The following is a 13,789-nucleotide window of genomic DNA, read 5'->3' on the forward strand; positions in this document are numbered from 1 at the left end:
CATGTCAGATTATAGATGGCTCATAACAGAACTTGTTTGTGAACAACGAGTATAAGATCGTTGTCCATTTTAGTTTTATACTTTATTAGTTACTCTAACTGTGATAGCGTACCCGTGACAATTGAAACTGAACAAAGTATTTCACACACATTTGTTGAGATTCACGTTAATTATTAAATTAATGACTTAAAAATATGTCCAAATGATATTTTTGCTGTACAACTGAGATTATAATTTAATTATAACTGAAGTGTTTTATTATTATATTGAAAATGTCTTATAAAATTATTATTATTTTATCGTTTCTGTGTGCTGTATCGGTAGTGTACACCTGCAATGAGGCTATCTGTGCCAGTGTTGTGTCCAAGTGCATGCTAACACAATCTTGCAAATGTGACCTAAAGGATTGCTCATGTTGCAAAGATTGCTTTAACTGTCTCAGTTACTTGTACAGTGAGTGTTGCAGTTGTGTTGGTGAGTATCAAAGAATATTTAATAGTTTGAACAATTAAATTTCATTCATAATTACTATATTGAAATGGTTTTTTATTTACAAAAAAATTTGACCAGATATTTATAAGTATATTTTTATAAATATAAAAGATAAATATATAATAAAATAATTTTTCAACAATTTTCTCAACAGACATGTGTCCTAAGCCCAATGACACTCAAACTGAACTGTCCAAGTCATCATATGTAGAGGAGTTACAAGATAATGTCCCTGGACTATTTGCTGCTTTAACCAGTGACCCCGATCCTCAGAAGAGGTGGTTGTCCATCACTTACCCAGTAGACATTGATCTATCCGCTTACCGAGCTACACCAGAAAGACAACCTGTATATCATTTGCGTGAGTAAAATACTTCAGATGTCCTATAATAATAATATTATTTACCATAACTATTATATTTGCTTTATATCCTTTATTTGGATGTAATTTGTATGATCGTTTAAAAACAGACAATTTTGATAATTAAAATAGTTTGTATATCCAGAGATATTAAATTTTCCACAGATTTATATAATATTTCTAAAACTGTTAATAATGTATTTTATAATAAACATAATTAAGAAATTTATACCACAAAAATTATATTTAAATTTCCTTGACAGTAAATTTAAACAGAAGTATTTATTAATTTTCTTCATTTAATCCGTTTTTGAATATTCAGACCTTAGCTGGTGAAGTCAAATCTGTAAAAATTATGTGGTATTAGTCTTAAAACGAAATTAAAAAAAATATATATTATAAGCTTTTCTGATAGCTATGCACAAGCAAAAAGTTCCTGCAGGTCCCAGAACACAATGCAAAGTACCTATAGATCTCATGTTGCTTGAAATTAAATTTAATTAGAAAATATAGAATAAAAAATTATTGCCACGATGAGGGTTTCGAAAGTGCAACTACTGAATGTTACATTACAGTGGTACCAATGATTTCCTGTTCTATATCTATAGCAATTTTATTCAATATCTCTTTTAAAATTTTAGCTTAATATTAATGTTAGAGACGATATCATAACTCATTTAGCTTTAAACATATTTGTTAATAATCCCACTGTTGTATTTTATTAGAAGATCTCATATGTTTATACAATTAGGCGGTTAGTTAGGTTATGACCTCGATTATATAAGTATCGAAATTTGCGGGAAATTTAACTCCAATCAATAAATCGTTTATCATAAATTCAATACTATTGAATTTATATATATTAATGAATGAAAAATAACACCTGGCTTATAAACTCAGAACCCCGTCGTGATGAGGGCCGTGAGTCACGACGGAATGTTTTACCTGTCCTCGGTTCATCTTATTTGTATTGCGATGTCATTTGATCTTTTATCTTAAACTTCGTTAGCAGAATCTATTCATACAAATTGCATTCTATAGTAATTCCGAGAACCCAATGAATCATTAAGACCACTAGTTAGTTTATCTTTAAGTCGCACAAATGGATTAACGGTTAAATATGTACATTCAAATATTCTATTGCTAGTGTATTTGTGTTAGGCGTTCGTGTTTCGACTGTATAACTATAATGTTATGAATTTAATTATGAATCAAGACAAAATATATTAATACCCACACATCGTACGCATAGTATATCTTCTCCGTTTCAAATATTAATAGCAGCGCAATATCCGAAACGGATCAGATGATTTTAAGTATATTTAAAAGTCAATCACGAATGTTGTATTGAGATTCATGGCATGTTGTAACATAAATGGTATAGTTAATAATGTTTATTTATAGTATTTAATATAAATCCGCAGAGAGCGTTGAACAGGAGTCGGAGCCTATAAGCCGTGATGTCGTAACATTTAACTGTACGGTGGCGTACATGTCCCAATGTATGTCCTGCGATAAATGTCGCGCTTCATGCAGGTCTATGGGCTCTAACAGCTTTAGGTGAGTCCTCGATCATTCCTGAAATAATCTCTCTATCGTATTAATCGTAAACAGCACCAAAATAAACCTGTTGTGGCTCGCACGTTGTTATTGTTGAAGGATTCTGTATAATGTTCTTGTTCAATCTCAAAAGCGTTCGAACATTTCTCTTCTTATTCCATATATTCTCATGGGCAATTGAAACAGATAAAATACTTTTCACAGTGAAACTGATTTGTAACTAATCGATAACATTCCATGGTTACGTTCCCTACATATATATATATATAATTATTAATAAGAACAATTTGTTGTATTTAATCTGTTGTTGTTGTTAAAATAATTCGATTATTAAATTTAACTGAACAACACCCAGGTGGTTCCACGACGGTTGTTGTGAATGCGTCGGCGATAAGTGTCTGTACTACGGCATCAACGAGAGCAGGTGAGAATAATTTAATATGGACGTGGATTAAAATAGATTCAGTTACTGGTTCAAACAAACAAACACGATTGGGTTGTATTCGCCGGTTTGCAGCGAAATGTTACCATTGTTCTGATACGCAACTGAAATAAGTTATTACGATTATATGATATAAACAAAGCACTAATCGAGCGCTAGTCATTTTTGTTATGTATTAAAAATGAAACATCATTCGATTATGACATTTAAAACGCATCAGGAACATAAAAAATTACGTTAAAAATGTGATAAAAAAAATCAATGTATACTTAACAAAGGTATGTATAAGTATAGCGTGTTCAAAGTGTTTTATATCGGTTAAATTTAACCGAGAGCTATAAAAAGGATCTATGGATTACACGTATAATAAATAAAATGCTAACTCGACCGATGACATTTTTAAAAAGATTCCTAATATATAATATGTTAGCGAAACCATAGCGCACCTGCTTTAGCAAGGCCTCATTATAAAAACACGAGTATCGGGTGTCGTGCAGGTGTTGCTGATAAATAATAAACATCTCGTTATGTTAATCGTGACAATGACATTATGTCCATCGAGCGAGTGATCACACAAATGACATTTCTAATTGTCATCCGATATTTGCATCAAAGATATTATAGAGGAGGTGAATGAACGTATGAACGGTTAGCAGTGTTGCCATTATTGAATAATTAATTCGATAATTATTTTAATATAAAAATATTTAATAAATTTACAAATAAATCAAAAAATATTTTTTTATGTCTAATTAAAATTAAGGTGGAAGTGTGATTTAAACAATAACACAATACGTAATCAAGCAAATTGCTATGGATTATGGTGTTTTGACTCATATGTCCGTATAGTTTTTGTTAGTAATTAATGTTTATCATGAAATTTCAGATGTCTCGCGTGTCCCGGCGGCAAAGAAACGCCGGATATAACTAAGGACGACGATCTTCTTTACGACGACTTAGATTACGGCGAGGAGGTCGACGCGCAGTCTGTCTAAGCATTGTTTACGTTTCCACTGTTGATAAAGTCTGCTTTATCAGATACATTGAAATTAAATTAACTCTCTAAGTATAATGTATACGAAATACAATAACTGAATTATTAGCTCCGCACACAAATGTGGCTGAGAAAATTATTGTATTATTAAAAATATTTCTTGCATGTTTTAAATCATAGCACTTTAAACTTCTATATTGATAATAATTTTAAAGTTCGAGGGACAAATGTATTTTATGTCACAAATAATGAAATTAAATTAAACAGTGGGAGCTCATATCTTATTTTAAGTCTTGATAAGTATAATATGTTATCTTGTGCCTTTCGTGTAATGATGTTATAAGACTGCCAGTTACAAAAACTTTTCGAGTTCATAATATCAGTGTTGCCATAATTATTAAACAAAAATGTCAGAAAATTCAAAATACTTTTAATTTTTATTTTATTAAACTTTTTGAATCTCGATTAACATATTACTATTTTTGATATGTTATGAATATTATTGTAGCTAAGTTCAATGTATGTAGATAAATAATACGCTTTAAAATCTATTTATTATTTATCCGTCCTTGCAATTAGAAAAAGAAGTCAGTTCAGAAATTTGCATTAGGTAATTATTTGATGCCATTTGAAAGTATTTAATTTAAAAAGTCTTTAAATAGGAAATTTTGAAGGAAAATTTTTGTTAGTCCATTAATTAGAGTTAACAAAAGTACGTATTATCTGGTGTAAAAATAATATTAAGTGTAAAATATTCTATTTGCTTCATTTACTGTTTTAATGTAAGACATAATTTTTAAATTTGATTCTTGAAATTAAATAATATAATTGTCCCAGTAAATCGTTATGTCTTCATTAGAATTAATGAAAGTAAGCAATAGATCCGAATCTCACGAGTGCCAAACTTTTGTTGCTTGTACAAATCTATGCCATTTTGATATTAAGACGCCATCTTGTTTATTTTAGCGCCATATTCTTATGTTTAAATTTAATTGACTTAGTGAATATATATTTTTTGTAACATTTTATATTTTTATGGAAACTTTTTTATTAAATGATAATGAATAAACAGTGAACATTTCCGTTGATTTTTATTTTCCTTTATTATATGTAATTCTTTAAACATGACGGAAAAAATAAAACCGAATACAGTCTTCCTGAATTAAAGTTTGTATTTTTTTTATATGAATGTATATAACTAATTATTATTATTTTATTTTCTTCATATATATATATATATATATATTTATTCATATATTTGTTATAACTTTATTATGATTAAAAGTTCTGAAGCGTGTCGTCGACCCTGAGTATATGAACGCGCGGAAAATCAATTACGTGGCTTCCTTTGCAAAATATACGAGAATAAAACCTTTTTAGTTTTGGAATAAATAATAAAAATAAGTAGAATCAAATAAACATCGTGGTTGTGTTTACACCTTGAAAACACGGGAATCTTTTAGTTTTAAAATCTTTTTCAGTTTTCTATAAAATAATATTTGCCACTTGAAACACACTTGAAATCTAGAATTGTTGATATAATGATTTTGGTAAATAAAATAATTTAAGGAGTCGATGTATTTTATAACCGCTTCATAATTTTTTCAGAACAATGTGGATCAAATGCAAGAGCCTCTTGTTGGAAGGTTGAACTAGATTTCCACAGACGGTGTTCCAGCCACGATGCAATTTTAAGCGTATCGTTTTAAGGCATCGCTCATGCCGGACCTGGAATTGTGTGAGAATTCTGAAATTTCTCTTGATACTATTTACTTTGTTTAATGGCCTTTATGTTTTAGACCCCTCATTCTACAGGTTTAGGAGTAGCAAGATGTTAAGCTGGCCGTATACAGAATTATCTATAAGTATGAGTAAACGTCAAATTTATAAAAACTTTACCACATCAAAACCAAAAACATTTCTTTTAAAGGAAATCAAACAAGAGTTGAAAACATAATGATAACACGGAACTTTATAATTATTTTTAAATTAGATATATGTATATATTTTTTGCCTTGTTTAAAAATATATTTTTATTATAGTTATCAAGAAAATTTACTCTTTTTAAGTATAACATATATTTTATGTTGTAATTTCAATTACTAATAATACTTCAGGCTCAAGTCTGACTGAGAGCTAGACTCTCCTAATGGGCTAACTCCTAACTGTTAAGGGCCTAGATAGGAAGACAAACTAAAGCTAAATCAACGAAAAGAATAAGACCAGAACCAAACACCTGGAAAACTTAGTCAGAACTTACATGACGCTTGTTAAGGATTTTTATTCATAGTTTTTATCTAGCTCTACGTATTAAGCCTCTTTGAGCCAGAAACAAATACTGTGTTATATACAAATTGTCTCAAATAGTGGCTATGGGTATGACCATCTACTATTGGCGACTTCCGCGAGGTCATTCACCTGTCTATGCTTACCGTGATGATGCTGTGGTTACCATGCTATGGGTTATAATCACGTTGGCTATCTAGATTCGGCTTCTGTTAACCGAATTTCTGATTTTGATACTTAGATATACTCTAAACATAGATTATTTTGTCGTAATTGTAGCTACACTAAGAAGCCTTACAATTTCCTTATAGGAAATGCCACTGATCGCATCAATAGCTTAGCACTGACCATATCCATCATTTGAAATCCTCGAAGAACTTAGTGAGTACATTAGACGAGTATTTAAGGTGTTCCATTAAAGGTGAAAATAAAAAAGTAAAATTAAAGGTGTTCCACCTTTAAGGAACACCGCTCAGCCGAACTCTATCAGTAATAGGCTACAGGACCCTCCGTTATGATATTCCCGTTATCTTGGCATTTCACCTGAAGTCTACAGAAGCTTCTCAAAAATTGTGTTCAGTTCCAGCAACGAGTTTGATTACAATATTATCACCTGTAAATTCTAGGTTAACGAAGTAAGTTACTTGACTACAGTTAGGCTCTACCATTTTTTAAAACACATCGACACATCCAGCATCCAGACCAGGCGAGCAATATGATTCTGGCGGCGGCTTATGGACGTTGCATATGATATATAACTTAAGGGTTCTTTGAGAGGGTTTCATCACCTTAATGACCCTTCCATATCACAACTGTTCATCATCCTGTGTGTTGAGAAAATGTTAATTTATAAACAATGACCCATTTGCTTGACAAAAATTAAGTGTCGTAATCAATAACTTAGAATTATATAATTTACCTGTTATGCCTTATCATTATAAGCGAATAGTGTATTTTTTCACTACAATTTAATCTAAAACATTAAACTTAAAACTATAATCAAGATTTCGTTGTTTTTCTACTAGAACTAACAAAAGACAATTTTTTTTTTTATCAAACTGAGAACGGACTGTCGTGTCGATATTAAGATAAAGCGAAACAAATCAAGACAAATGAGGGAAAGATAAACACGAATTACCTCATAGTGTTTTCGTTTCCAAAACACTATATTTGATTATTTGTTGTCGCTGTATCAAATACAGGATTAAGAAAAACCGAATACAGAGAATACATAATATTTTTAAGATTGAAGAACCTAATATTTTGGAGATCAACTCAAATTACTAAAATAGCTACTGAGGTAAATAAGAATCTTGGTGATGTTCTAAATTAGTATTTTGTGAGTGAACAAAATTTTTATAATTTTCAAGCTGGGAGAAAATTGATTTAACTTGGTAATTTTTCATAACCTAAATCTAAAGATGGCTGCCGAGAAACTGCGGTTGCCATGACAACCGCAAACTATTACTAAATACTATTTCTTGCAAATTTATTAGATATGTTAACGGAAATGTGTGTAATCCGTCATTGTATACAATTCCTAAGAAATGTATGTAATTCCTAAAATCGCACGGAAATGTGTGAAATAAATTATACTATACTTACACATTACACGTTTCCTAGGAAATCTATACATTTCCTAAATAGTAATTGGAAATGTAAAACATTTAAGATATTGGTGGGTACTCGGGGACAGCGGGGCGAGGGGAGAGTATTCAGAATCTCGCATCGCGCTTATGAAAGAGCGATTTTATGGGACTTTGGCTTCATTAAGAAAATTAACAAACGCTAAAAACACTGCTTTTATTGAAGATGAACGTTATAAAGAGTTAATTGAAGAAGTTTCTACGGCAAAAACATATGCTGGAAAGACTTCTCGTGATTATTGGTTAGTTTAGGTTAGGTTATATCATTATTATTTTACGGTATGACTGTTACCCGATTGTCTCACTAAGTGTTATAATAAAATAATATTATTATCGTGTTTTATTACAGAAAGCATTTACTTTATACATTTCCTAATACTATATTGGAATTATATACAATTCCGAGAAAATTTATACATTTCCTAAGATATCTATGCATTAAATAGTTTTTCAAACAATATTTTATACATTTCCTAAACAGTATCGGAATTGTACACATTTCCTAGGATTTTTATACAATTCCTTGATTTCATATATTTCCGGTAACATATATATAATTATTGAATAATTTTAATGAATGAATGAATGCACGATCGTATCGACAAAGAAAAAACTTATATTTATCGTCATTTCTTGTATATAGAAATACTTTTTAATTGATTTCATATTAAAAAATAGCTTAGATTTGACGGTATTTTAATGTAGCTAAGTATCTAGCGGCTACAATCTAAAATAATCAAATCATTAACCTTAATAAAGATCCTAAAACAAAGCGGACATAGTGATAAGCGAACGGTTTGATAAAAGCATTAAGATGGTGGGTGATACTTGGATCACTTTACAGTAAAACTAATTAGATTTCTATACGTATTTAAAAGTTCGCATGTGTGTCGCATTAGGCGCGTAGTTTATCTATCAATTACGAGGTTTATCAAATATTTTAGATAATATACGTGTGTGTTTTTATATACATAGTTTAAAAATGTTACGTAATTCAATAATTAGTTATAGTACAATAAAAATATATTTTATCTCTATATGAGAAAATTTTTAGATCTTATTGGTGTCAGAAGATGGTTCAAACGGACATTATTTGAAGAAAAGATTCCGTAAACGGGTCATCTTGGATCTAGGAGCAAGAGATATTAGCTAGCAGACAGAGTTTTCATGTATCAATGAAGATGCCATAATTACGCAACTGATTTCGTAGAAAATTTGGTCTATTTCCTCTCGTTAATATTGACAACATGCCTTAGAACCAATAAACTAGACTAGATTGTAGAACGAAAAATAATTTAATAAAATTCTGGACATAGAGATCCGTAACACAAGTCACACTGATTTAAAAAAAAACACTAGTTTGTCTATTATAACTTTTGGAAAACTTGATATAAAACATACTCGACCTATAATGAAAAGTTATCAAGCGGTATAGGAAAGAATCCATTTAGGGTTGCAAAAATTTTGAGCCCACCGTAGTGAATGTTGATGGCTATTTTGAAAACATTAATATTAAGACACTCCTTTAATTAATTTGTCAAAAATATTGTCATATTTTAGATAAATCGTTGAAATTGTCAAAAATATGAAAGCATATAGTTTATAGTGTACAGCCAAATCCGAAACTATTAAAGTAAAAATGTTCTTTAAAAAGAATATCATTTTGTTAAGGTTAAATATTTATATTTGAGTTTTTTATTTACATATAAGATTTTGACATACTCCAATGACAATTATTATGAAAACGAGGGCTTAGTTTATTGGAATATAATAATTCTATGTTCTTGAATGACGTACAAAAAATTTGAGCACAAGCCGAGTGTCAAAATTATTACTACTTCTTAATAATATGCCCAAAAATTTTGTTTCTATTTTCATATTTATTGACAAAAAACTATTATACAAAACCAATTCTTTTGTCTATCAATTTACACAATTTTTAAACATTTTTTAATTTACAAATTTTGAAATGATTACTTACTGAAGCTTTTTTCTAGTTTTTAATTGTTTATCTCCGACGATAATTAATACGTTGGTAATAGGAATATATTCCTTTCAAATATGTTTTTTCTTTAAATATAATCTTTATTGATTTAATCTTTATAAGTTTTATCTGTACATTGAAAGGTCAAATGAATTGAAAAGTACAAATACCTCACTTTTTATATGAAAAGGTTTTTGTTGGCTGTTTTTTTTTTTTTTTGACATAACAACAACAATGCTCAAAATATTTCAAAACTTTGAAATCATTTTTTCATCCATATAATTTAAATGATTATTAGTGAAAAGTAAATTAAAGAACATTTCAGCATAAATTTACCTGGACATCCCATAGCATTTTGAAATAAATATTGAGTGCAGTTGTCAGTTAACTGCATTCAAATAATTCCGTATTATTAATAGTGAAGTGATCAGCTGACGCGTACTATTCGGGCGTCGAGGAGACGGCAAGCGACCGGCGCGCGGGAACAACGTGTCGCTTAATAAAACACGTTTAAAATTATTTAACCGTCTTAATAAACTTGTTTGCATTAAATATCAAAATGAACTGTCGTTTATGTAACAGTGATGGGTGAAAATTGTGATAATGAAACATATTATGTTATAATATATTGATTCATCTGTTTTTGTACTGTTTGATAACAATATGAGGAGCGATCTGATGTCGCCAAGTGAGCTGGAGGGGACGGATTACCTCCTCTCATCAACCATGAGGCTGGAGGACAGCTTCCTACAAATACTTGGTAATTATCTTAATCCGTATATTATAAGATGACACATTAAAAATGTTGGTACGACAACTGTAGATTAACCCGGCGTTAGATACGTTAAAATGTCGCATTGTAAATAAGAATATAATCATTATATGAAACTCGTTCTCAGATGTGAAGACAATTAACAGTCATTTGTTAAATAAATATAAATGAGCAATGATTAAATCATTGCAATTAAATTTTGATGTTTGAAATAACTCCAGCGTAATATTTTACGACTATACCTATTACAATATGTATTTGCTTATTAATAGTACAGTTTATTACTGATTTTGTTACTGAGTTTTTTTTTTGGAGGTTACTTCCGCAACACAACACAACAGAACACAAACATTACATAATCAAAATAGCTAGCCAGGCAAAGACGCTTTTTCCTTATATACGTCAATAAACAAATATTATTTTATTATTTTTAAACCTTTAAAAGCTTATCCTATTTCTAATACTGAAAGAAATATAACGAATGTAAAAGGAGTGAATAAGACATTATCATGACATATAATATTGAATATTATTAAGACTTTGTTATAAGCACGAGATAAAAATGTATTTACTAAGCCAACAAATATAAGGAACTATACATAATTAATAATTATCTTTATGCCAGACAAGTTTTTTTATCACTTAATAAGTAATGACGGGTAAAAAATTTCGATTTCGGCCAGTTTGAATAAAAAAGATAACATTTTTGGTTTTGATCGACAATTTACTGTCTTGTAAATTTCGGGTGACATCAGGGCTGACTTGTGTTGCCCTTTGCTAATGTTTGTTTTTTCTCTGAATTTTTTTTTTTTTGCATTTGAAATAAAATGTGTAATCTTTATTTTCCTTCCAGAATTTTGTAAAACATTATAATTGTAATTTATCTAAGATTTGCAAGAAGCTAATAAAAATGTGGTCATAACTACTAAGTGATAAAATGTAGTTTTCTTCAATACATTCTCAGTATCGATATTAAAGTTTATGTATTTCTAACCATCACTAACCGTACTATGAGTTTTCATCGTCAGTCAGCGATGGACCCGGCACCCGCACGGTGAATCCATTGAATGCTAAGAGGTTTCATCTCTCTATAATATATCGAACAAAAACTCGAAAATGTCTGTCAAGTTAGACGACGAACAATCGTAGTAATAACGCTCTTTCTAATTCATCACTGACACATTTCACTTATGATTTTTTTTAATATGGCCTTGATCAAATTATTATTAATTATAGATATAAATAAACAAAATATTATAAAGTTATAACATTATTATAATTAAAATACATTTGAAAAAAATTTAAAGTTACTCTCTCCATTTTTTGATAGTCATTGTCAACACTATCTTAATCCGAAAATATAATAAAAACGTGACTCATGTAAAAATACGTTTTCATCGAGACATAATATAATGAATAGCAATAAAATGTTTATCATTTAAGAGCTAAAAAACAATCTATTGTTTGAAATTACAGAGCAGTTTACCTAAAAAACAATAATAATACTTCAATTTAAATTTGAACCGAAAAAGGTTAAAATTTTTAGATCTATATTTATGACTATTAGGGAATATTGTGTACTTTTTTGGTTATTTTTTTAATATTTTCAATTTATCAATAAAATACTGTTAGTTTTAGTGATTTCAAAGTACTTGAATTTCCAACCATTTTATGATAAGTACTGTAATTTACATCGTTTTTTTATCTAATAATTTATCAATTTGATAAGTGTGACCAAATAACTTCTATTTTTTGGGGTGTGGCAAATAATTTCTACTTATCTGACCCCCACTGTAACTGAATGAGTTTACCCAAAAAAAAATCACGTGTAAAATATCTTATATAATAAATTAATCTAAAAATAAATATCTCTTACATAAAATATGTGTGAATTTTACTTCGGAAATAATAATTTCGGATTAAGATCTCTAATTAAATGGTTTAAATGAATAATATTTTTGTCTTTTCTGAATTAAAAACTTTTTGTTTAAGCGTATATATCGGCTGTTCGGTTTTAAACTGTTGACTATTTTCCGTAAGCATCACCACAGTATAGAATGCTTCTAGAAAAGATCGAATATGCAATTATTTAGTCTGATTTTATCGATAATCTATAGATTACTAGATATAGATACGTCAGTAGGGCTATACTATGATGCGTTAGAAAGGGGCCCCTTAAACCTACACCTGGGTCGCAAGTTCCAGGCACTGTTGAAGCTCCTCTCCCTGCAACGCGATGGACGCGTCACCCGCACGGTGAATCCAAGGAATGCTGTGAAGTTTCACCTCGTCTCAGAGTGTCCTTAACACATGTTTGTGTATTAAAAAATACAGAAAACTTATATTACGCCATTCATGACTACGTTAATACTATTAGAAGATTTATGAATGATAAATCGGAGTCATGCCTAGTATTAAACTTGTAGTAACGTTACATCAGAAGTAAGTGACTAAGTTTAATTATTTTTATCTCAATAATATATAAAAATCTATAGTAAATCACTATTTGTGTTCAACAATCCATAGAGCACATTTCATTTGTTTGTTACTGTGAAACAAGAGGTTAAAGAGTATTAGAATTTTTGAATTTATTTTAACATATGTTGATGGACGCGTGAAAAGATTTCTGAATGAAATACTGGAAACTATCAAGTACCAGTGTTTAATCGTACAAACGGCAAACACGTAGTAAGAGTACATCTTGCCAAATACATACGTTTATGATGGTTGGTGGGGAATAAAAATTAAAATGATCTGAATAATAGTGCTTCTGGTGACTGGTCGAAAAATTGTTGAGAAATACATCCAACCCGTAAGAATACTTGGACTGAAATGACATATATGTATATGTAATATTAAAATATGACTTGTAATGTCAAAAAACATATGTCAAATGGATTTGACATATGTTTTTTCAACCGCAACAGTTCTATTTAATTCCGTAATAAGTATGAGATTTTATAAGCATTTTTTCTGCTTAAAAACTCAAGTATGATGTCATAAAGCCAGTCATATAGATATTTTTATAGTTGAAATCTGTTACAAAGTGAGTTTTTATAATTTTTTTTATCCGACTGCGGAAACTTTAAATTGAGGTAATATTACATTTGAACAATTTATTCATATTTTTAATTATATTATATTTGAAATATTTAATGATTTTTAATTTAAAAAAAAACTAACAGTAGTAAATATACAAACTTATTTTGCACACATTTTTTATGTGAAATGATAATGATTATATAAAAAAAA

The 13,789-nt window shown here is 29.4% G+C and overlaps 2 protein-coding genes across 2 annotated transcripts in view; both read left to right on the forward strand.

Annotated features, from left to right (window-relative positions):
- Positions 1-4,931, forward strand: LOC116772022 (protein twisted gastrulation). The gene is made up of 5 exons (XM_032664046.2): positions 1-474; positions 647-853; positions 2,278-2,413; positions 2,769-2,837; positions 3,742-4,931. The coding sequence occupies exons 1-5, from the start codon at positions 273-275 to the stop codon at positions 3,848-3,850; spliced, it is 723 nt and encodes a 240-aa protein (XP_032519937.1). The 5' UTR covers positions 1-272; the 3' UTR covers positions 3,851-4,931.
- Positions 4,932-10,216: 5,285 nt separating this feature from the next.
- LOC116771723 (hepatocyte nuclear factor 4-gamma) overlaps positions 10,217-13,789 on the forward strand; it is a 35,502-nt gene continuing 31,929 nt past the window's right edge. The window contains exon 1 of the mRNA XM_032663658.2: positions 10,217-10,525. Within this exon, the coding sequence (XP_032519549.2) occupies positions 10,429-10,525 (97 nt within the window). The 5' untranslated portion in view covers positions 10,217-10,428. The remainder of the gene's footprint in view (positions 10,526-13,789) is intronic.

Source organism: Danaus plexippus, assembly GCF_018135715.1.
Source record: "Danaus plexippus chromosome 16 unlocalized genomic scaffold, MEX_DaPlex mxdp_23, whole genome shotgun sequence".
NCBI classification, from domain to species: Eukaryota; Metazoa; Arthropoda; class Insecta; order Lepidoptera; family Nymphalidae; genus Danaus; species Danaus plexippus.